At 32.8% G+C, this 24754-nt stretch overlaps 2 protein-coding genes across 2 annotated transcripts; both read right to left on the reverse strand.

The window, feature by feature from the left end:
* Positions 1–5759: 5759 nt before the first annotated feature.
* Positions 5760–10592, reverse strand: LOC142631030 (transcription initiation factor IIB-2-like). Its single transcript, XM_075805088.1, has 7 exons — positions 10184–10592; positions 9347–9371; positions 7818–7947; positions 7606–7736; positions 7343–7431; positions 6568–6644; positions 5760–6499 (listed from the first exon to the last, which is right to left on the reverse strand). Exons 1-7 carry the CDS (start codon positions 10534–10536, stop codon positions 6366–6368), a joined length of 939 nt encoding a protein of 312 aa, XP_075661203.1. The 5' UTR covers positions 10537–10592; the 3' UTR covers positions 5760–6365.
* A 2267-nt stretch (positions 10593–12859) lies between these two features.
* Positions 12860–18311, reverse strand: LOC142631600 (hydroxyproline O-galactosyltransferase GALT6). The gene is made up of 7 exons (XM_075805804.1): positions 17348–18311; positions 15380–15612; positions 15010–15300; positions 14777–14905; positions 14498–14671; positions 13559–13666; positions 12860–13435 (listed from the first exon to the last, which is right to left on the reverse strand). The coding sequence occupies exons 1-7, from the start codon at positions 18171–18173 to the stop codon at positions 13226–13228; spliced, it is 1971 nt and encodes a 656-aa protein (XP_075661919.1). The 5' UTR covers positions 18174–18311; the 3' UTR covers positions 12860–13225.
* Positions 18312–24754: the final 6443 nt, after the last annotated feature.

The following is a 24754-nucleotide window of genomic DNA, read 5'->3' on the forward strand; positions in this document are numbered from 1 at the left end:
TTTTTGAGAAAGCCAAATAGGTAAAATTTTAAAAAGTTAGTCATGCTTTTTTTTAATATAATTAGACACGTTAGTTTCATGACAATTTATTGCTTTGCTATTGAAGTATTTTAATAATTTGTTTGTGGAATCACAGCATTCATAGCAATAAGAGCTCCCTTATTCACATACATGTTAGGTTATTTGCTGTGATTGCAAGTGGCATACACCACAATACGTGTTGGTTTAGTTTATCAAATAGTTAGCACAAAGCTCACTAGTGCTAGTTGTCAACTGAGGTAGAAGACAATTAAAAAATGTTGAACCCAAAGAATAATATTAGGGACACAATCAAATCCATAACATGCTTAAGTGTTATCTTGTGATTGGTGCATCTAAAAAAAAATTTCCTAGCAAGTACTGGTGGTGTTTTTGTGTGCAAGTGCTAAAATCTTATTACAAATTGATATCTAAGCATGTTGTGAAATTGAGCATAAGTTTGAATGTGTCAATAGACAAACTGTAATCGAAATATCTCATCATCCTCCAAAGAGGAATTTTCTATCCTTAAAGCCAATATGTCGTTGATGTACTGGCTATGGAATACGTTAGTATAATAATTTACACCAAAATCTAGTTTTAAAAAGAAAGGGGGAATTCCATTATGTTAAGGTTTTCTTTCGTAGAGTTATTCACTTCCATGTTTGAAATTAATGGCTTTTCTATTTGGGCATTTAAGCAATTGTCTAAGACCTCCAAATAGAAGAGGGATCTATAAATTTTATCTTATAGTGTGTGTATATATATATATATATATATATATATATATATATATATATATATATAAATTAAGTTATAGTATAATATTATATTATATTTATACAGAAATTTAACTTAAAACAAATTATATCTTATACCTATTTTCTTAGAAAAGTGGTCAATGTCTAGTTTTTTTTCTTTCCTTTTTTTTTTTAACACAATTATTAAGATGACAAGAAAATAATGGAGCAACATCACTTTTAAATGTACATGTCCACCATCAATATTACTTTTATTATATATAAATATGAAATATCAAAACATGTTACGTTAGCAATTGTGAAAAATTTTATTTCCCTGGACTTATTGAGTTAAGAAAATGATGAAACAAAACATTTTTTGTTATATGTACTTTATATAATTGATGGGAAAAAATCAATTATCCTCTGATTTGAATAGAATCTATCATTATTTGTGAAAGTTAAGGTTATTAAGTAATTATATTGTTAAGTGAAGTTACAATAATACCTTTGATAAATTAGCTTCTATTATTCTACATTTTTAAACTTTATTTTATGCTAGTTAGATTAGATAATGTTTATTTTACTTGTAATTTTTTTAATATACAAATGATTTTAGATATGATATTAAAAAGAGAATAACAAAAATTAAAAGAATCTAAAAAAAAAAAAAAGAAGACTTTTTATAAAAGCAAATGCTTTATGCCGACTATAATGTAACATGATTCCAAGATTTCCAAGATCCAACTTAGGCCGAAAGACAGTTGCAAATGGGGGTTAGCCCTTTCATAAAATAAAAGCCGTCCAAATATGTTCTCACTTGATTCTATCTGAACTGACTGATTGACTATTAAAACTGGTCCCTCTCATTTTATAAATTTATAGTTTATAATTCTCTTTCATCAACTTCTTTTCTCACTTTCCCAGCAATGGATAACGCTTTTCTATTAAAGTATCTGTAAATACGTGGCCACTGGCCACTGCAGACAACCATTATAAGCAGTGTGAGTTGGTCACTCTCTTTCTGTGTTGAAAAGACAAAGAAGCCAGTCATGTCACTTCACGTGGCCAGTAAAGCTTTTCTAAGTACAAGGAAACACAGGACATGGTTTTTCCCGGAAGGTTATTGCGTCATTTTCAAAAGTATGGACTATATGGACTGTCCATGGCCCCCCACTCACCCCCCACCCCCCTTTTTCCCTTTTTCTATGATCAACTGGGTCGTAGAGTAACGTGAAAGATAGAGGCTTTTTGTTTGAACAGACGTGAAAGAAAGAGCTAATACTTATTGGGAACAAACGATCAATCAGTTTTCACAGCTGCTTTCACAAATCTTGGCCAAACATGAATGAAAGTTGGGAAATGTTTTCCATTCCATTTTAATTGTGATTTTTTTGTTGCACCCCAATCAAGCAAATATAAACCGTTAACACCACGATAAGTTTTGAAAAGTCTAACTTTTATGCAGGTTATGTCATGTGGCCCAAATAGTCATTTTTTGGTGACATATATGCACGTGGGTTGTGGGACCGATTATTTTTAAACGATTATGATGTGCATTTGTATTTCAATTATGTTGTCGTCGTAACTCCAAAAAAAACCAAGCAAAATGTTTTCGTTGGACATGAAATCTCAGAAATGTTGAGAGCTGTAGTTATTGGTTAAGCCAGAAAAATTAGTAAGGAGTTTAAATGCAATGCAACTTGAGGACATCAGAACCTGCTCTATCTTTGAGACTAAATTTTTTTTTTTTGAGCATTGTTAATTACACACCTAAAGTATTTGTGCACCACGATTTCAAGACACTTTTACTTTTTTGAAATTATAAATTGTAATTGAAATCATATTTTGAACACAATTTTTTTTGGGTCATGCTAACGAATGTCTTTAGGGCATTCGTTAACAATCCATTTTAAACACCACTTTTATGGAAAATGAAAAAAATTATCAAAATATTAATTGCTTTATTTTCTTTTTCCATAAAATTTTTTTTTAAATAGATTATTAACCAATGTTCTAAGAGCATTTATTAGCATTTTTCTTTTTAAAATTGTGCACAGATGTGTGTGCGCACACCACGATTTCAAGACACTTTTACTTTTTTAAAATTATAAATTATAATTGAAATTATGTTTTGAACACAATTTTTAAAATTGTGCACAGATGTGTGTGTGCGCACCACGATTTCAAGACACTTTTACTTTTTCAAAATTATAAATTATGACTGAAATTATGTTTTGAACATAATTTTGTATGAATGTGTAAAACAATGAGTGTAACAAACATTTTAAACTTTTGTCTTAAGCGAGTTTGAGAGAGAGAATATACTCCTATAAATCTTATCCACTTCATTCATAATGCAAAAAAGTTTAAGAAATCACAAGAAAATCCACTAATCTTCTTTTTAACTTGACAAAAAGGGAAAAAGAAAAAGGAGAGTTAAGGGCGTCACAAGAACATTGGATGCCTAGCACAATTTTTTTTTTAGGCAAGTATAAACCAAGTACCCAATTGAATCTCAATTCTCAACCCCCACCCTCTATCCCTCAATTAAGGAAAGATGATCCAAAATCCATTACCTATAAAATAACGTTATAAACCCAGAAAAATGATTGGGGGCAGAAGGCACGCCTCTGGAAGTTGAAAAATGGGGCCCTTGACCTTCCATCTTTGCACTTATTTTTGGGTTAAGTACGAAGTTTGCATTTAATTTTACTAGTTTATCAAGATGAAAAGATGCTTGAAAGGAAGGAAATGACATAACCTTGATCTAGGGGTGACAATGTGCAGGACAGAATCAGATCATGGATGCCTTGTCCTCATTCCATCCCCTATTTGAGAACAGGGGAGACATCAAGGATGAGAGAGGCACAAGTCGGGGCTGGACAAAGTAAAAGACTTTTTGACATTTTTAATGAAAGGATTTTGTTAATGTGTGTCTAAGGACACCTAATAATTTTTATTTTTGGAAAAAAATTTTAAAAATTGAAAAAGTATTGACAGCTTTTTTTATTTTCGAAAAAATATTTTCAAAAATAAATAGTTTAGGGCACACATTAACCGGACCATTAATGAAATAACTGATGAGATAAAAATGAGAAAAGAATATAGAATCATAAAAATGATAAGAGAGAGAAAAAAATATATATATTTTTCCCCTTCAAGGCAGAACATTTTTGCCATCTTTATTTTGATTTACTTCCTATTTAGTACTTATTTTTCTTCCATTTCACAGTAAATATTAGAAAACTAAAAGGAATGGACTGTTTCCACCCTCTTTGAGAGGGAAGGAGTATAGTTCAGGACTGCCAATAATTTTCGAAAGGGAACAATCTCTATACTATCATTAATAAGATAAAGACACAACAGCACATAGTATGGTGGAGATTCCAACAGTACAAGAAGAAGAAAAAAAAGCCCACCTAGATTTCAGAGTTGGCAAAGAGCAATGAAATATCTCACATATTTACAAGGACAGAAGAAGAAGAAAAAGAAAAGTCAGTCAAAGCTACAACCTACAATCTAATATCAAGAAGCTGGGACTTCCATATCCACAAACCAAGTTCACAGGATGGCCACTACTTGGAACGCAGGCCCCGGGGTTGAGACACGATCTATTTGTATAATTAGTATTCAGATCAAACACCCCCAAGTACTGCCAGAGAGGAAAATCACCAAATTTTAAAACATGTTTTCCTTTCACCAAGAGACGACAATACCATGAGTTGGCAACTTGGGCATGCCCAATGGTTTTCAAAGAAGTCAACACCTAGTGCAATAAGCAACATACAAGACAAACGAAGGTGTTGTCCTCACTCAGATTTTAAAGGGCAATATCTCCAAAATATCAATTCTTGTGGGACCATTTGTTTGAATCGGCCGACCATATAACTGTCTATCACTTTCATATAAAGTCATCGTTTAAAGTCGATTACGACTAGAATTATGATAAAAATTATGGCACAAAAGTTAGTCACATAAAGAAGGATTTTTTTATTTATAGTTTTCCACTAGTATATAAATATAACCAAGGAATTACTAGCACCGCAACTTGGGCTTTACACTGATCAAATTCAATGCTAATAAGCATTAAAAGGTCACAACTTCTGATCAAACTACTACATGGAAAATATATGTAATCATTTACAATGATTGCATTAATACAACCAAGACAGATTCTGCTTTTTGACACTTACAGTAGTGGTACTTTGGGTTAGACCATTATATTGTGATACTTTGGATTAAGTAATGTGTTTGAGATTGATGAAAGAGTGTAATTAAGTGTGTGTATTTAATTGTTAGTTTGTTTCTAAAAAAAACACTTTATCACTAACCTGACTAATAATTATATGAATTTTCTTTGCATCCAAAGTCCTAACTGGCATCTTTCCATCAACTTTCTTGGGCCATAATGGATGCTAGCCCAAGACAAACACTTAACCAGTTAAAGATGAAACTATAAATGATTGGGTTGCATAGTATGGACCGAACAATAATTGTCTATTACTTAAAGTAGTGGTACTTTGGGTTGGATCCTTTTGTAGTATTATTTCGGATTAGTTAATGTGTTTGAGCTTGGTGAAAAAATGTAATTAAGTGTATGTTTATTTAACAGTTAGTTTGTTTCTAAAAAAAAAAAAAAACACTTAACAGTGTCACTAACCTGACTAATAATAATATGAATTGTCTTTGCATCCAAAGTCCTAACTGGCATCTTTGCATCAACTTTCTTGGGCCAAAGAATATGCTATTTTAGACATAATGGATGCTAGCCCAAGACAAATAATTGTCTATAAATGATTGTGTTGCATAGTATGGACCAAACAATAATTATCTATTACTTTCATATAAACTCACCACTTAAAATCAACCATGCTAGAGTTATGACAAAAAAGTTATCCCTACACCCTTTCCCCCATAATCTTAGCCATATAAAGAACGATTTTTTATTTATAGTTTTCCACTAGTATATAAGTATATAACCAAGGAATTACTAGCACTGCAACTTGAACTTTACACTGATCAAATTCAAAGCTAATGAGCATTAAGAGGTTACAACTTCTGATCAAACTACTACATGGAAAATATTTGTAATCATTTACAATGATCGCATTAATAATACATCCAAGACAGATTCTGCTTTTTGACACTTACAGTATCACTAACCTGACTAATAATTATAAGGATTGTCTTTGCATCCAAAGTCCTAACTAGAATATTTCCATCAACTCTCTTGGGCCGCAGAAAATGTTACTTTAGACTTAATGGGATGCCAGCCCAAAACAAAAACTCAACCAGTTAAAGACCAAACTATAAATGATGTTGGTGCAAAGTATGGACCATTGATAAAAGAAGCAAGAAAATATTGGTAAAGAAAACTAAATGCATGAACCTCAAAAAACTAAATGCATGGACCACAGTCAAACGGTCCAATAATGCTGTAATGCTTGCTGCTGACTTGGGTAAGAAGAGATTGGGGGAAAGGGCTATCCATCCATACATGAAAGAAGAGGCCGAGTAAAAATACTACTGAAAACTTTCATCTCCAAATGAAAAACCCAGTACCAAGCTGCTGCAATTTAGTATAGCTATAAGACTTATCCATGTTTAGGACTTGCACAGATTCTTGAGATCACCCTCCTTGGCAAACCAGCTAGGAATTAGCCGTGAGATATGAGGATAAAGATCCTTATAAGAATTCTTGATTGTTCCTTCAGCCACTCTAGTAGCAAGTGAGATATCTGCAGTCACAGGACATTATTATTGCCTATAGAAAGCCAAAGACTAATATGAATCACAATTTTCTGACCTTTGAGTGCCTTTTTCTCATTTGATAGTTGAGTTACAATGTATATAACAGCTGCTGCAATTGATATCGGGCTCCTCCTGCAGATGTAAAAGAGTAAACAACATTTGTTCAAAATTTGAAGAAACAATATACGATGCTTCATATAATTATAATAAGGAACATGTGAGAAGTCTCCTGCAGGAGTGTAGCACAAATTTAAACCCAAAAACAAACTAAAAGTCACTGGTCCAAATCAACAAGAGATCTAAACTGAAGCCACGTGAAAACTACTAAACAGTGTTTTTTTTTTTAAATAATTCTTTTAAAGCAAACAAACATGTAAATCCATGTGATCAAGAAAGTCAAGAAAGGGAGTAGAGGCTATCTGACTCATAAAAAAATAGTCCCCATTAAGCAGTTATCATCTAATTTTCCCAAGCACATTTAGTCCTTTATCATTTTTTTTTATCGGTAAGTTATGCACCCTCCCCAATGGGTCTTATTTATCATTCATGTTAATAATCATCTGCCTGTTATCTATCATACAGGCATTTGTGAAGCCTGAATTACCAAAAGGCCATTACAGTGGGTATCAGCTACTAAAATGACAGGTGGCAGTATATGCCATTACCAGACTTATATACAATCTAAAATTCTCAAGTGAAGGATATCTATGATAACTTCTTCTCAACTTCCTGCACAGAATATTAGAACAACCTACAAGAAAGGACCAAACTCTGCCAAATTAGAACTTTGAGTTATACTCGAACATTTATAAGAAAAACCCAGAACAAACCTTATGTCAAGCTCTTCAGATTTCTGAACAATTTCTTGGGCAGCCTTGACTTCTTGATTGGTCATTCCAAGATTGGAACAAAAACGTCTCTACAAATTGAACATTATAGTTGCATAAATACTAAATAATGCATAGGCACATCTTTCACAAAAAGAAATCTTCGAGGACACAACACATGCAACTGATAATAAGCCACTAATTCAGATGAAGGAGAACCAGGGGGAAGAGAGAGAGAGAGAGAGAGAGAGAGAGCAACAGCTAACCATATAGTCCACAGCATGTATAGTTCCCATTTCCACAGATTGACCCAGCTCTAGCTCCAGGTGTTTTAGAATGAACTCTCTTGCCCTGCCAATTTCTTTCTGTGTGGCCCCGTTGACAACAGAACAAATTTCTACATAAAATCCACAAAAATTAGGCTCTTATGTACACAGATAAAAATCAACTAAAATATTATGAAAGATATGCCATTTGCCTTTCACAGTCCGAGGCTTGTTTTCTTGTCGGCAAGCAATGTAGAGGCAAGCAGCCACAATTGCTTCTTGATTTCGTCCTCTAAGAGGTTTTTGATCTTCTACTTTCTTATATATTTCACTGGCTCGATCCTAAATCAGATATAGGTATAAGCAGATGAGCAATCTAAATTAAATCAACATTTATTAGTTTATATAAAGTAAACGATATAGAAAGAAAATATAAAACCGCAACACTCAAAAGTAAGAACCATCACTGAGTAAACATTCCATGAGCATGCAAGAAGACTTCAATATTACATAAAGAAATCCTAAATTGTATTCAAAAGACTAAGAAAGAGTAGAGCTTCCAAATATCATAACAAACAACTATCAAGTAGTGGCTCGTAAACTCATATTAGATCAAATTTAATGCCTTCGTGACAATTGTCAAGCTGCTTATCATTTTGCACTAAAACATTAGCACACTAATCTTCAGAATGATTGTTTGGCAGATCATTAGAATAGCTTCCAAGGCACTAGCTTTCATAGATGTCCGGCCATCCCTCATAAGCCCAGTGCATGAAATCTGTGAACCCAGCAAAAGTGGGGAGTACATTCCAGTATAGTCTCGCATGTTCACACTCAACAGCACCATGCTTCTAGAGTTCAACAATAAACATCCACCCTGTTGTCCTCCTCATCCTCAACAGTTCAAGCCTCTCCAATCCAATGACCTTGTCTCTTCACTCCAGCATCCAAACATTGTGGCCATCACTACAGTTTTTTTTTAAACTAAGAAATTTGGGTTAAAAGTAAAACTTCCAATTTTTTTATTATAAAAAACACTCCATCTTAATTCAGGATTTCATCTTTAAAATAAACCCTCTTTACTTTGACCAATATAGATTTTCCATTTAGTTGCCGTCCCATAACTTTCCCAATCTCCACTTAATTCCTCAGGCTACTTATACATATTTGTCAACCTCTATTTCTAGCCTTTATTCATACACTTCAATAGTCCACATAACATTTAGTTCTTTCAGCAGCAATGATTGCGGCAAAAAAATTGAATCCCCCCTTAAACACGCATAATGAGAGGGTGTTTGGTAGAGTAGTTTGAGACGAGATTTTTATAGTTTTTTGAAATATGTGTGGGTGAAAAGGTGTGTGAAAATATATGTAATGTTGTTTAAAATGTGAAAATGTGAGTTTGGGATTATTTACCAAACAGGCCCTGAATGTCCAACTGAAAAACATGAATGTCAAAACATGCCCAACAAGAATTTCAACATTTTTACAATATTTTCACAACAGATCACAGGTGGTTAGTTGTTATTGATTCAAATTTGAATCTAACACTAAGATGACTTTTTTGCCCTAACAATAATAATTAGTAACAATCTGCAACTTAAGATTTGGTGTAAAAATATTGTGGACATAGCATTTCTCTTATACTAGTACACAATTTTGCATAATTACCACCACAATACAGCTTAATAATAATGAGTAACCAGTACTGAATGAAAATGACTGAAAATAGCTGAAATACCTTTATGGTTGTAACCAGTCCCAGCCTGAAACAGCCATAAATTGGGTCAGTTACATATGCAGTTGACAATGTTTACAACCAACAATAACAGCAATAAATGCCAATTTCAATTTCCTTTCAAAATACCCACCAAAAATAAAAAAGTAAAAATCAAACTCAAAGACGTCTAGAATATCTTGACAGAGTTAGAATTCTATCTTATCTTAAAAAAAAAAAAAAAAAAGTTATGACTTAAATTAATTGTTTTTTAATCCTTCAGGCAACATGACCCAACTAAAACTAATACATCGTCACTATGTTAGACACATTAGTTACTAAAAGCCAACACTTTTAAATTTGATTAGGGACCAATAACAATCACTTTTAAATTTGTTAGGGGTCCCTTTATTTTGGCCAAAAATAAAAATCCCATCCCCAATGCAAGCCATTTCAATCTCTTGTGCCTTTTTTGAACCTAACCCAAGTTATTAGCCAAAAGCAACAAACCTAAAGTTTTGGAGTTATTGCACCCTTAAGTTTGGGATAATTTTAATTTTACTCCTAAAGTTTTAAAATTTGAATCCATTCCTCCTAACATTAAGCATGTTCGCCATAATAAGGACGGCTAAGTGCCAACTAAACTCAAAACGACATCATTTTTTTTTTCCCATTAAACCATGTTAACTTTCGTTAAATTACAATTTACACCCTAAAGTTTGAAGTAAAATTTTTTTATTTACAAATACGTAGCACGTGTCACATACACACTCTCTTTCGCGTCTTCCTCCGCTTTCTCACAAACCAAACAGACACACATTATATCAAACTGAGAGGAGAGAAAGAAGAAAGAAACAAAACCTATCGGACATAATGGCAATGGCCTTGAAGGCCTCGATGAGTTGCCTATCGGAGTTAGAGCCACGAGTCTGCCACTTGCCGAGCGAGGCGGTCAAGAAACCAGAGGAAGTGCCATTGGGCTTAGATATGACCGTGGAGAGCCCACCGTCGGAGAGGAGCGGGTTCACCGGGCCGCCAACTCGGGCCGGGTCGTGGTCGTTGGACTCGTTCGCGAAGGTTCGCCACTCTGAGGTCTCGTCGATGGAGTGAGCCTCCAAGACCAGCCCACATTCCGAGCATATGGTGTCTCCGGCGGAGTGGTCAAACACCACCTCCGTCAGTTGGTTGCAGTCGCGGCAGAACAAGTCTGCCATCTTTTTCTTTTTTGTGCGTTTTTCTGGTTTTCTCTGGCTCTGCGTTTATAGTATTCGAGAAGCGTGAAGAGTATGAATTTTTGTTAGGACTTCTTCACTCTCTGTGGCCATCTTTATACTTGAAAGTTACGAAGAGGGGCAAAATAGTCTTTTTACAATTTTTTTTTAATTTTTTTATTCTTTTGTTGCACTTTGTCAACGTTTTTGAGTTGCTTTTGTTAGGTTGTGATTGGTCATGTTCATTGGACACGAGTCTGCATTCTAATTTAATACAAATCATGTAATTTTGAAAAATTAAAGTGTTGACGGACTTAATCTCAAAAGTGGTATTAGACTAGGTGTAATTGGGATAGGCGTAACGCCACTCATACTCACAATATATGAATGATTTCTTACAGTAAATTCTCATTCTTTTCACCCTCCACACCACGTATGAATGTTTTCTTTTATAGTATGTTCCATCTTTACCTTATGGTATGTAGACTTTATGCAATGTACATGAATTTTATCTCTTATGGTATGTAACTCATACTGCTTAAATTTTAATTACCATAATTGGAGTTTAAGTGATAGTCCAATATCATCTTTGTTAGTTGGTTGTAATGCGGCAAAATAAGTATTCCATCTCTCTCTCTCTTCAGTTGGTTGCAATGGGACAAAATAAGTTTGTCATTTTTGTGTGTATGCACATGTGCGCCAACATTTATAGAACGTGTGAAGAGTGTTGGTTGCAAGGCCGCAAAATAAGTTTATCTCTCTCTCTCTCTCTATGTTAGTTGGTTGCAACGTGGCAAAATAAGTTCGTCATCTCTATGTCTACGCGCGCCGACATTTATAGCATGTATGAATTTGCAAGGTATTGTCACTTGTGGCATTTTTATACTTAGAAAGTTAAGAAAAGTAGCAATTTAGAATATTCATTGTTACACAATGTCAACATTAAGAAAATGTGTACCCCTTCACACATAGGGTGGGGTTATACCACTTAATTATATCGTGAATATATGTTCGTCATACCACGAAAATATCTCCTTTTTTTATAACCTGCAATTCATTACTAAAAGAAAGAACAAGGTGGATAATCATCCTTACATGCTGCGATGAAAGTAGGGGGCAGATTATCCTTATTGAAGACAAATGACACCACATAATTATCTCATAAATATATGTATACAGTTTGACTTTATTTAACAGTATATATATATATATATATATATATATATATAAACATCATTTATAAAATATGAATTAACTTGTGTGCCCTTAGCTCACTCATTAACAAAAGACTTCATTTTTATATTCCATATACTGTCTCCAAACTTGAAATGAAGTTTCTTAATTTCTAATCTACCATATGTCTTGAGAATAATGACCCCTTTATGGAGATAAAATTGGCGTGACAGTAAATATAAATTCTGTAGTATGGAATTACACTTTTATGAGACCATAAGCGTTCTTACAACCACCAAAAGATGTGACTTAGTGGTAAGAGTTCTCATATTACTTTACATGATGTTTGGCAGAATGGCAAAAGTTGAGTGGTTCAAACAATGGTGTTTCAACAAATATGTTGTGTCTATGATGATAACTCATCAGGGCTCGGTGATACATGTAATATTACTTATTACCGACACGTGATGTAGGATCGATGAACCCACAGATATCCCTTTTTTTTCAGCCAAAAAACAAAAAGGTGTTTGTTCTTACAATTCTACATAAATCTAAAACCAGTCACGTGCGCGTTGAGGCCTTTGGCCTTACATATATGGCTGACTAGGGTCGTTTCATTATAGCTAGTGTAGCACCAACGTTGTCATAGATATGGTCCCATCTACCTCAGCTAAAAAGCCTAAACCACCCTCCTACGTGAATAGCTCAAGCACGTTTTGAAAAATCATTTTCTTTCTTCTCTGAAGGGTAGCTCAAGCCTCCTAAGAAGGTTCGGGGGCCCTTCCTGCTTTCCCACTTTGTGAAATGGAGCCAAAGACCAATCTCTCCACCTCTTCTATGATTCTGAGACTAGTAAGATGATTTGGCCTAGAACTACTTTTGTAGAATTTTACAACAGGAGTTGCAAAAGTTGACACGGCAATTTATAAAGCTTGTTTCTATGAAACAATAGTGATTAGTGATCAATGTGAAACAGACATGACGAGGAGCTACAATTCAATGCGAAAGATCAAAATGGCAGGTGTGGAAAGATAGACCATCTTGTCATGTATGCTATGTTAGAGATTCTTCACAGTCCACAGGATTACATGCCAGAAACAGGAACAGAGACCATCTTGTTCAGAGGCTTGAAAGCATGAATAGGTACCCAAAAAATAATAATAATAAATATAAATATATATAAAAAGGAAGCAGAACAAGCGTGAAGTTCTAATCTAATTTCATTTCCATCTCTGTGGTTCTAATGTAGATTACAGAACTGCGATCCGTATGAAAATTTTTCCCTGCACATCTAATTTCATCGTCTTCCAACATCAGGGCCCAAAAAGGAAGGGAGAAAAAGAAAAAAGGAAACAAGGTGCGTGAAATAATGAATGAATTTGTAAGGGCATTTGTACAGGGCCAGAGATAACTAACCCAAATTCCAGAGAATATACAACACATGATGCTATGCCTGCAAAACTTGTTTCTCTCCCTGTTCTATCTCAGATTCTGAAGAAGATCGACCATACCACAATCATCATCTCATGTTGCAGCACTGAGGTTTTCCGTGCAATAGCAATTTGTCCCACATGCAGATCATCTGCCTTGGAGACTGGTAATGGGCTGTATAATAATCTTCTATGCACCCAAACTGGCAGAACTTCAAGCTATGCTGATACACAACCGGTTTGGTGCTGTTGAACTGCTCCACCCACATTCCCATACTCACATCTTCCATTTTAAACAACTACACAAAGTTGTTATTAAATCAATAACCAGCAAAATAAAAACATGCCACATAGCATCAAAACAATGCACTTGCACTCTAAACACATGCACACAAGGAGGAGAAGAGGGGAGAGAGAGTTACCCTTAATTTGTGTTTCTCAAACTCAGATACAATGAAGTTTGCAATGTCAGATGATAAAACATAGCCTGGTCCATTTGCATATGGTGGATAATCTTCTTCTGGCCACTCCTGATACCACCATCAAATGACAAACATTTGTGAAAATCTAGAACGCATCTCAAAAATCCCAATAAACTAAGTAATAGATAATGTAGGGTAAAGCGCTGATACAAGAAATGCAGAAGAATTTCTATTAAGCAATCATAGTTTACACCAAATTAGATTTCTCAAAACAATGAATTGGAAAAATACTGATCTACATGAACCATGATTGGTATATTCCTCTCACAAGAAAAATCCAGCCCATAAATAAGACCTATCATCATCCGCTCCAACCAATTATGACCTAAGCTTGATATTTCACTTTTAAGCCAATTGCCAAATCCTGACCAACCCCCCCCCCCCACCCAAAACCAAGAGAGAGAGAGAGAGAGAGAGAAGAGAGAGAAACAACAAACCTAAGTCATCAATCTTCCCCACCTCTACCCAGTTCTATGAGAAAACAAGCCAATTCAGGAAACAATTGGATGGTCATAACCAGTAGAAGAGACTGAGTGCATCACAGAGAGAGAGAGATTTGCAGGACTGCATTTGATACAGCAGACTTAACTAATTTTGGTAGTATCATTTAGAAAAGGAATGCATCAAGTCAAGAGACAAATCTGAATCATGCATACTACAGAAATTATGAACTAGTTAACTATAGAAGTGGGATCACACAGAGATAGATTTGCAGGACTACATTTAATACAGCAGACTTGACCAAAATTGGTAATATCATCTAGAAAAAGATATCATCTAGAAAAAGAATGCATCAAGTCAAGAAACAAATCTGAAGCATGCTTACTACAGGCATTATAAACTAGTTAATTATAGAAGCGGGATCAGGCTCTTCCATACCTCATATGTTACTGCCCATTTACCATAGCGCAATGGCTTATGGTAGTAATTTATGTTCCCAATATACAAGCTCCTACCCTCGGACACTTTCTTTGCTTCATTTAAAGCAGCATCTACTCTCACAAATGTGTCATCATCACACTTCATGATATACTTAGCAGATACTGTGCGAACCTGTGAACATCAAAAAGAAGTTAACTGTAATGATCTTTGAAGAATAACCTAAACAATATGAAGTTAACATTAAATTCTGCAATTTGTATTTATTCCACAACTCACCCCATATTCACAGATGGCAACAGTTTTCAACACAACAAGATCATAGTTATCCATGTAAGGCACGATAACAATATCTCCAAAATATTCTGCTTCTTTCTTCAACTCAACATTCACTTCCTTTCTTGCATGCTGTCCAAAAGTCAATTCAAAAGGTATTTAATAATATCCACCATGAAATTCATAATTAAGCCTACAGCCATTGAACTGCAAGTGCCAAAATTGATGTCACTTACCAGTGCTACAAAAAAACGAGCTACTACATTTGAAGACTTGATAAGATTATGCTGCATCCAAGACTTCCTTACAGCCATTCGCTCGGCAAAATGGTTGCCAGCAGAAAGAATACCAACGAAAAGCTCCACATGTTCATCTGGGAGTGGTGGGGCTTTCCATCTGCTTGAAAAATCAAGATGTTGCTGTGGAGCAAAACTAGGATGTGATGAAGGTAAAGAGGCAGCAAACACAGAGTGGATATCGACATCCCCACTCACTGATAGCCCAGTGGCATCCTCCAGAGTAAATCCCTGTTGAAATTAAAAATTAAAATCTTAAAAATAAAATCCACATGATCCTAAGAAAAGTGAGTTACAGGATATTACTCACAGTGCGATATGGGAAAGAGGTGATATGCCTCCCACCAACATCAACGTGATAACCCTCCAGTCCAGCTCTAATAGTTAGAACAAAATGGTTTCCCTCCGAAAATGGGAATGGCAAGTCAACAGTAACCTTTTTGGTTTTGCCTATTAGCCGTTTTAACCACCATGTTGCCTTAGACTCCTCTGAGCGGCTGTCATCATCTCGAATCCACTTCTCACACTTCACCTGACCATCAACTGCAGCCAGTCAAAGAAATTTCTCAATTTGTTGCTACCACGGTAAAATTAGATGAAAGCAGCAGGAAATTTTCCAACATAAAGAAACCATGGTTGGGTTTTTTTTTGGAACAGTTTTAAAAATATGTAGAGGATAATTAACTTTTCAAAAGAACAAATGGCCAATAATAATAAAAACATTAGAGTAGAAAAATGAGCAAGGAAGAAAACAACCACTAAAGTCCTCTACTTGGAAAATTTCCCCCCCTACCATGCCAACCCAGAACAGTTTTAAGAGACAAGCCTATCATTTTCTCGTGTCTTCTACCTGTATCTCAATGAAAGTATGTTTCTCCTTCATAAGCGTTGGTTTGTTAAGTTAAAGGACATTTTTTATAAAACTACTATAACCAACTATGGTACTGAATGTTAGGATGTCAAGAAACAACCTGTTTTTAAAATGAATGTAGCTAAAATTAGAATGTTAAGATGGATAAATGTAAATACACGGAAAGACAGGATTTGAAATGATGAAATCCAATTAAAGATACGGGTAGCCTCTATTGATGAAAAGATATGGAAAATTAGCTTGAAATGGTTTCATCATGTGCAAAGGGGGAGAGCAATTAATGCAGTAGTAAAAAAGAGTGAATTGATTCAAGTTAAAGGAACAAAAAAGATAGAAGAATACCAAAAATAACATTAGTAGAAGTAAATAAAAAGGACATCTCAATTAAGGAAGTAATACAAACTATGACTTCAGATAAAATAGAATTGAGGATAAGTACACATGTGACCGGCTCTAACTAATCTTGTAGAGGATCCATAGCCAACCCCAAAAAATTTGGTGGTGGTTGTTGACCTTCAATTTAATCATCAACATGTGAACCTCGAGTGGAAAAAACATTTCTCCTGCCTTTTCAAGGATGATTATTCTGAATGCCACTAGGGCAAATGGAGCAGGAACCAAGCTGGCCTTCCCATTGCTTAAACCCCCAATCCCTAGTGTGGGCAGGATTTGATCACAATTATAGCACGTTTTAACATTTTCAGTTTCAACAAGTGGCAATTACTGGCAGGCCAGTTCAAAAATAAAGTGAGCTAAAATCACTTCCTGTCCAAAAGTTGAGGCAAACAGAAAGCCAGGTTTCATAAATCCAACAAAAAGTAATTATATTTTTGAACAACAAGTCTATCAACACCGAAATTTCACTGAATTTTTCACACACCCTTCCCCCTGTCCTTGCATTTTAGTGGACCCAGTCAAGGTGAGTGACAATTCTATGCCAGAGAGGATGTGAAAATAGGTGCCCCTAGCAGAACTGAGTTTTGAAACATGATCACCCTAGGGATCATAAAAAATCGACTAATCACCTATAAGTTTCTTCCTTCTTCACAGGTGATAGGTAAACTTTCATAATTTATTCCAACATAACCTCAACTACTGTCTTAAAACTTTAAACCCACTTTATTTCATTTTCATTTCATTTCACGCAAGAAATAAACTCAAAACTGACGCAACAAAGAAAACCCAACAAGAAAAAGCAAATCAATTTCCAATACTAAACACAAAATCTGAATGAAACACTCACTCACTTACCAGCTTCTTCATCAGCCTATTAAACAAAACTCAAACAGACGCAACAAAGAAAACCCACCAACAAAAAAGCAAATCCCATTTCAAATACCACACATACACACACACACAAAATCATTAGCAACAAAATCTAAACAAAACACTCACTCACTCACTTACCAGTTTCTTCATCAGCCTTAGATTTCCATCCCTCACACCTCGAAGCTGTACCCCACTGCATCCTATAGCAAGTGTTGAGCTCAATCACTGGCTTTCCACTCCAATCCCCTCTCAACCTTGGATTGAAATGCAAAACTCGAGGTGGGTCTTCACCATCCACAGTCTTCAACCCTTGTAACTCAACTAGGAACTGCGAAACCATCACCGACTCTTCCTCATCTCTCAAAAGCGCAATCTTTGGGTCCTGCTCCGCATGTGCCTCTCTCGGCTTCCCCACCACACTCACATACGACCCCAACGTTAACCCACAAGGCAAAACCATCACTTTCTTCCGGGTCAAAAACTCCGACCCGTTTATCGCAACCGAGTTCGGGCACTGCTCCATGACCCGGTTCTCGGTTTCCTTTCTTTCCTCTTTCCCGACCCGAATCTCTTCCCAGAACTTGCCTCCGATCTCCCACGCCACCCTCACCGACTTGTAAAGCTCCGAATCCCCACCCACGCGACCCGAAAACGAATTCGGGTCGAACCCCAACCCGGAAACGATTTTGTACCCGAAACGAGCCGGGCGTGGAGAGTTCGCCGAAATTAGCTTGTTCGGGCGAGTTGGGGCTCCTCGTTCTTCCAAATCCTCCTCCGATTCGAGCCGAGGAGGCCGAGAGAGCGAGTCTTGTGACACGGCACTGAACCCAGAGTTGAAAACGAAGGGGATTTCTAGGGTTACAAGAAGCATATACAAAAGTCCCAAACCGATCAGAATCTGAATCGATCTTTGTCTACTCAGGGACAAGAAAGTATCGAACTTTTCCAATTTAGCCCTCTTCATTATCAAAAACCCAACCCAACCCCCCAAAATTTGATTCAAAACCCTAAAATCTTTATCAATCTTTTACATGCAAAATTTGATTCACAGTTCAAAACAAAAATTTGAATGGGGAAATGGGTTACAGAAAAAAGAACTATATAGAATTTGAAAAAAAGCCAGAGAGAGAGAGAGAAGGTTAGGTCAGCAGCAACGGGCATAAGCGTGTGTAATAAGGGCGTGTTTGGGAATAGTGATTTGATTAGGAGGTCGGTGAAGAAAGCTTTTTCCTGAAAACACAGGCAAATTCTGAATTCTTTTTCTTTTTTTTTTAAATTTTTATGAGGTTTAGTTTACGTTGAAAAGGAAATGAAAGAGAAAGAGAAAGAGAATTGGGATTTGAAATTTTGAATGATTTTTTTTTTTTTTGGGGGAGTTTGTTGAAGTTTTTTTTTTTAATTAAAAGAAAAGACAAAGGAATAGTCTCAATAAATTAATGCAGGTGGTGGGGTTGTGTACTCGCAGGGAGAGAGTACTACTCGCTTTGAGTGAGTTTTTCTTGTTCTTGGGGTAATTATCACTGTCTGGGAAAAGGTTGGAAAATGATGGGTAATTTTGTACAGTACTGAATCTATTGATATATTTGTCTCTTCTAGCTCGACTGTAAAATCAAAATCTGTTGCTGCGAAATTAGAATTCAATCTTCGTATACACCCAAAAATTAGTCAGTGTTTTGGCTTGATTATAAAAAATAATCATCATGTTATAAGCTGAAATTATTTTTAAAAAGTGAGTTCTTAGTTAATTCAATTAGTAAAGTTTTTTGTCATTGAATAAAAGATATATGATTCTATTCTCATCTACTTTATGAAAATTGGGTAACCTCAGCACATGTATTTGTATATTATTTAGGAAGTTATAAATGCATCATTTCTAGCATTCATTTAGAAAATACTTTCAAAGAAATATTATATCTACAACATTTTCATAATACTTTCACAAACAAATCATAGGTTTGAAGTTATTATTAATTTTAATTTGAACTCATTACTAAAATTATCTTTTTGTCTATCAATAACAACCAATAACAACTTATCATTTAAAATTTGTTGTGAAAATGTTATGAATGTAATATTTCTCATACTTTTATGAACTTATTATGAGAAAAGAAAAAAAGTAATTAATTTCCTATAAAAGTAAAATCAAAATTTTCACAGAACTATTCATTAAGAGATGCTATAAGAACAACAGTTATCCAAACCTAATAAAATAAAAACTAGTTTTAAGTTTAATTAAAAAATTGAGATTAGTTTAAATCCAGTGGAGTTCCCAAGATGGAAACTCCGAATTAAAACTCTTTTTTATATTTTATCATCTTAAATTTTTGTTAACATTTGTAAAGATGTTACTCATATTTTAGAAAAATTCTTAAATATTTTACAGAAAAATTGTACTCCTTCTTCTCACATTCATAACAAACCTTACCATAAATTTAATTAGTAAACCTCACTATGAATGTAAAAAAAGAAAACATCATTCTCCATAATTGATAAGTTTTAGTATCTATTTCAATCTAGAATAAGCTATGTTAAAAATAGGAAAGTAGAATCCTCCATGAGCATCCAAATAAGTCCTAACCTTTATTGTAAATTTCTTGGTCTTTAATGGCCCGATTGGTACATGTGTTTAAACACATATTTTTAGTTTTTAGACAACATTACACGTATTTTTATACACTTTTTCACTTATACGTATTTATAAAAAAACTAAAAACTATTGTTTAAACATACATACCAAACGAGCTCTAAATTTTTCAATCTACAACACAGAAGATATTGCAGGGTAGGTTCCCTCGGATTAAAAGCCCATTAACCTATATATTAGAAGTTATATATATACATATAAGTTATTGATTTGATTGGAAGGGAAAAAAAAAAATCAGAACACTCAATCTCATATTCAAATATTATTATATTATCTTATCAAAAAAAATTATTATATTAATGCTCATTGTACCTTATGACTTGGGAGAACTTTTATTATAGAGAAAACAACATCAGAACAGCCTAGATACCTTCTGAACAATTACATTAATGATACTTTGAGATTGAGTACATATCGAGGTTTTCAGGTGATCACCAATGATGGTGCATAATTTGTAGTGTCTTGTGTATGTTGACTTGTTCAAACATGTTGGCATGGGAAATGACATTAATTCTTAAGATGCATCACTAAAAGAATTTGAAAAATTATTGGAAAGAATAGCCAAAGTCATTATAAACTAACTGCTACTTCCTTTTTGAGGTCAAAGTCTTATAAATAAAACCAAAATAAAAAATGGCATCGATCTCAAGAAAAATTGAAATGGTTGATTAAAATGATTTCTTTTAATGTCATTTTGATCATTTTTTTAAGAGTTTGAAAATTGATGATAGTTTTTTTTTATCATTAGAGTAAGACACTTATTAGTTTTTTATATAGGTGGAGATTGAACCTAGATTTCTTATTCAACTATCAAAAATTTTAGGAGTTGAATTAACTAGAATCCATATTTAGATCATTTATGGCAAGAACCCAAATCATGTGTTTAAACATATATTTTCAGTTTTTAAACAATATTACACGTATTTTTATACACTTTTTCACCTATACGTATTTGTAAAAAAACTAAAAACTATTGTTTAAACATACGTACCAAACGAGCTCTAAATTTTCCAATCTACAATACAGAAGATATAATAGGGGTAGGTTCCCCCGTATTAAAAGCCTATTAACCTATATATTAGAAGTTATATATATATACAAGTTATTGATTTGATTGGAAGGGGAAAAAAAAGGATCAGAACACTCAATCTCATATTCAAATATTATTATATTATCTTCTTCTAAAAAAAAATTATTATATTAATGCTCATTATACCTTATGACTTGGGAGAACTTTTATTATAGAGAAAACAACATCAGAACAGCCTAGATACCTTCTGAACAATTACATTAATGATACTTTGAGATTGAGTACATATCGAGGTTTTCAGGTGATCACCAATGATGGTGCATAATTTGTAGTGTCTTGTGTATGTTGACTTGTTCAAACATGTTGGCATAGGAAATGACATTAATTCTTAAGATGCATCACTAAAAGAATTTGAAAAATTATTGGAAAGAATAGCCAAAGTCATTATAAACTAACTGCTACTTCCTTTTTGAGGTCAAAGTCTTATAAATAAAACCAAAATAAAAAATGGCATCGATCTCAAGAAAAATTGAAATGGTTGATTAAAATGATTTCTTTTAATGTCATTTTGATCATTTTTTTAAGAGTTTGAAAATTGATAATAGTTTTTTTTTATCATTAGAGTAAGATATTTATTAGTTTTTTATATAGGTGGAGATTGAACCTAGATTTCTTATTCAACTATCAAAAATTTTAGGAGTTGAATTAACTAGAATCCATATTTAGATCATTTATGGCAAAAACCCAAATCATATCATATATAACTGAAGCCTTTGGAGTTCTCACGATTTTCCGCATTGTCACTATTTTCTTTTTCTTTTTATTTTAGGTTTCTATCTTATATATTTATTATTTCTCTTCAACCTTTAATTATCTTATCAAGTGTTACAATAATTTAGTTTAAGTAAAACTCTATTAGATATATGTTTCAAGAACTTGAAAATTCTACTTCAACTAAAATTCTATATGAAAAACTTCAACAAATATAAACCCCTACTCCTTTTATTTAAGTATTTTTTTCACGTATTATATTATTTTTTTTAGAAACCTTCACGTATTATATTAGTAAATAATATTTGGACCACAATATTTAAATAAAATTATCATTTTATTTAAATAAAGTTATTTTTGTTTAGTCCAAACTTAACAAGGAGTGAAGCTCTATCTCTCTAACAAGTTCAACTTAAACTCAAATTCATTATTATCATTTTTTTAAACAGACGTGTTCTTTCCTCACTACATTATTTATCATTAGTATATAACATGATCACACTGAAACAAAAACAAAAGACATATTAATTCTCGGTGAGACTCCAAAACCCAATCCAACTCCAACACACAAAACCATAAATTCCTTTCTAAGAAAACAAAACTACTTTTATTGAAAAACTTTTTCAAGGTTTTCCCATAAGAAATTTATCACCAAACAACACGTCACATTCAGGTTTAATCATGTACAATAATATTTATTCTTCCTTTTATAATATATAATTGTTAATAAATAAACCAAGATTAAATCATATATTATAGGAATACTTAATACATTTCTCGTGCATTGCATGGGTTAGCGACTAGTATATTATATAATAAAAATTTGGTTTAAACGTCATGGTTGCGTCAAGTAGCTGCACTAAATTGCAAAAAAATTTTAAAAATAAATATAATTTTTTTTTGTACTTATCTTCTTCTTCTATAATTTCTAAATTGATAAAAATCTTAATTTGATTACAATTTAAACTCTTCATCTAATCCTTTTTAAAACAAAAAATAGCAACAATCTTCATCTATTCCTTTTTTTAAATTTAAATTATATTACTTCGTATTAAAAAAAACATAATTAATAATAAAAAAACAGTTATGTATTCAACAACAAAATTTTCCTCTTCACACGTGATTTTTTTAAAGATAATTATTGTTCACACCGATTTACCAAAAATGATTTTGGATAAAGTTAAAAAAAATTGTAAATAAGGTAATAAGTATTTGAGTTTAAAGTAAACACCGTCTCTTACTTCTCAAAAAAAAAAGTATTCATATATAATAAATGTTTGTTCTTCTTTAAAAAAATTTTTTTTTTTTTTTTTGGTTATAAAAGAAAAGTCTCCATTTTTCCATAATTTTTTTTCTTTCTATTCATATGACCTTTTTTTTATTCCACTTTTTATGGGATTTATGAGATAGTAACAAACAAATTTATTAGAAATCTTAATTCCAATAAGATTTAAATTCTATATCAAATGAAACTCTATATATATATATATATATATATATATATATATATATATATATATATCCTTTTTGAAGTGAAGTTTATTCCAATATGTAAATGCCTAAATCCCATGACAAGTATGCATTCTTTCTTCATTATTATTTTCTCATTTTGTTTAAGCTATTTTTCTTTAACTTCAAAAAAATTAATAAAAACTTCTCACACACATTTTAACCAAATTCATAATATTAAACTTTCGTACTCATTTATTCTCTTCTACAATAATTGATTCAGGTTTTAGTTATATACCCACACTTTCATCTCTCAAAGTGATAGAGAAAACAAACAAGTTTATTTTTGTTCTTTTTCTAAATTTATATCTTAATTTATAATTTGTATTAATTTCTTAATTTTAAATTATGAAAAATTTTGATTATATTCTTTATATTGAATGTAAATTGTTGTTTATAGGTTTTTGGTTGTTATATTCTTCAGACAATAAAAGAAATAATATAAAATTAAAGAGCTTATATAAATTTGGCAATAAAGCTAAATAGATAAGCTTAAGAAATGTTTACTAATAATAGTTTTATCAGTAACTTTTTATTAACATGATTTTAAAAAAATGAATAGGGAGATAATTTATTAATGTGATTTAAACTCTACTAAAACTTTTTTAAGGGATCAGTTTAAAAAAAAATTTCAAAGTAATTTTCTAATTATTAACTACTATGTGCTAACTTCTAACTACCAAAGCCCATAATTGAAATACTAATTCATATGAGATATCACTTCCAAAGATTAATATCTTAGCTATTATATATTATACGCTGACTTTTTTTTTTTTCTTCAAAAGAATCGTTTCTCTCTATCCCCCACAAAACAAAAGGATTATAATAAGAATTAGGTAAACATGAGTAAGACTACACCACCTCTTTTCTACAATAAATGTTAAATTTAGATAATTTTTCATGCATATACACACACTACACAAAGAGGTTATAACAAGAATTAGCTAGACAAAGGTATGACTACACAACCTTTTTTCTACAATAAATATTAAATTCATATCATTTTTTATGTATATACACACACATATAGCGTGCAACGCACATGACTTAAACTTTAAACTTAAACTTGGTAGAATGAAACTCACTCAAGTTTTAGTGCCTTCTTCCATGCTTTTAAGGACAAAAATTAAATTTTCATGTGAGTCTCTCTCTCTACTTCAATTTTTTTTTTATACAAGATAGAATTTCTACTCTAGCTTAATCTAAGTATATATGTGTGTGCGATGGTCATTTTACAAGTACAAGTGCTTGTGGGGTATAAATTCAAAAGTTTTCTAATTAAATATATGTGATTAATTGAGTCTCAAAGTTCAATGTGTTATTGAAAATCATTTTATATATATTTTTAAGTACTTCTACTATCTTCCATTTAATTATATATATATATATGCATTTTATAGTAATTTAGTCTCATACATGCATTCATTATGTAACTTAAAAGTAAAATATTTATTTATTTTAAGTAAATTAATAAAAAAAATTACTTATATATGAATTTTGATTAAATTGTACATTGCAGGATGCTAGTGATAAAATAAAATGATAATTTACGGTGACACTTGGCGCAAAGAAAAAGCCAAAAAAAAAGGGC

This window comes from Castanea sativa, chromosome 4 (assembly GCF_040712315.1).
Source record: "Castanea sativa cultivar Marrone di Chiusa Pesio chromosome 4, ASM4071231v1".
NCBI classification, from domain to species: Eukaryota; Viridiplantae; Streptophyta; class Magnoliopsida; order Fagales; family Fagaceae; genus Castanea; species Castanea sativa.

Bases quoted from the DNA above. Each gene is read 5' to 3' on its own strand.
- LOC142631030 (XM_075805088.1), bottom strand. From the start codon at position 10,536: ATGGCAGACTTGTTCTGCCGCGACTGCAACCAACTGACGGAGGTGGTG. The intron at 7,948-9,346 runs GTATTTCAGCTA...TATCTGATTTAG, and splicing joins GACTGGTTACAACCATAAAG to GATCGAGCCAGTGAAATATA. The intron at 6,500-6,567 runs GTCAGAAAATTG...CTGTGACTGCAG, and splicing joins TGAGAAAAAGGCACTCAAAG to ATATCTCACTTGCTACTAGA.
- LOC142631600 (XM_075805804.1), bottom strand. From the start codon at position 18,173: ATGAAGAGGGCTAAATTGGAAAAGTTCGATACTTTCTTGTCCCTGAGT. The intron at 14,672-14,776 runs GTGAGTTGTGGA...TGATGTTCACAG, and splicing joins TTGCCATCTGTGAATATGGG to GTTCGCACAGTATCTGCTAA. The intron at 13,436-13,558 runs GTAACTCTCTCT...AACTTTGTGTAG, and splicing joins TTGAGAAACACAAATTAAGG to TTGTTTAAAATGGAAGATGT.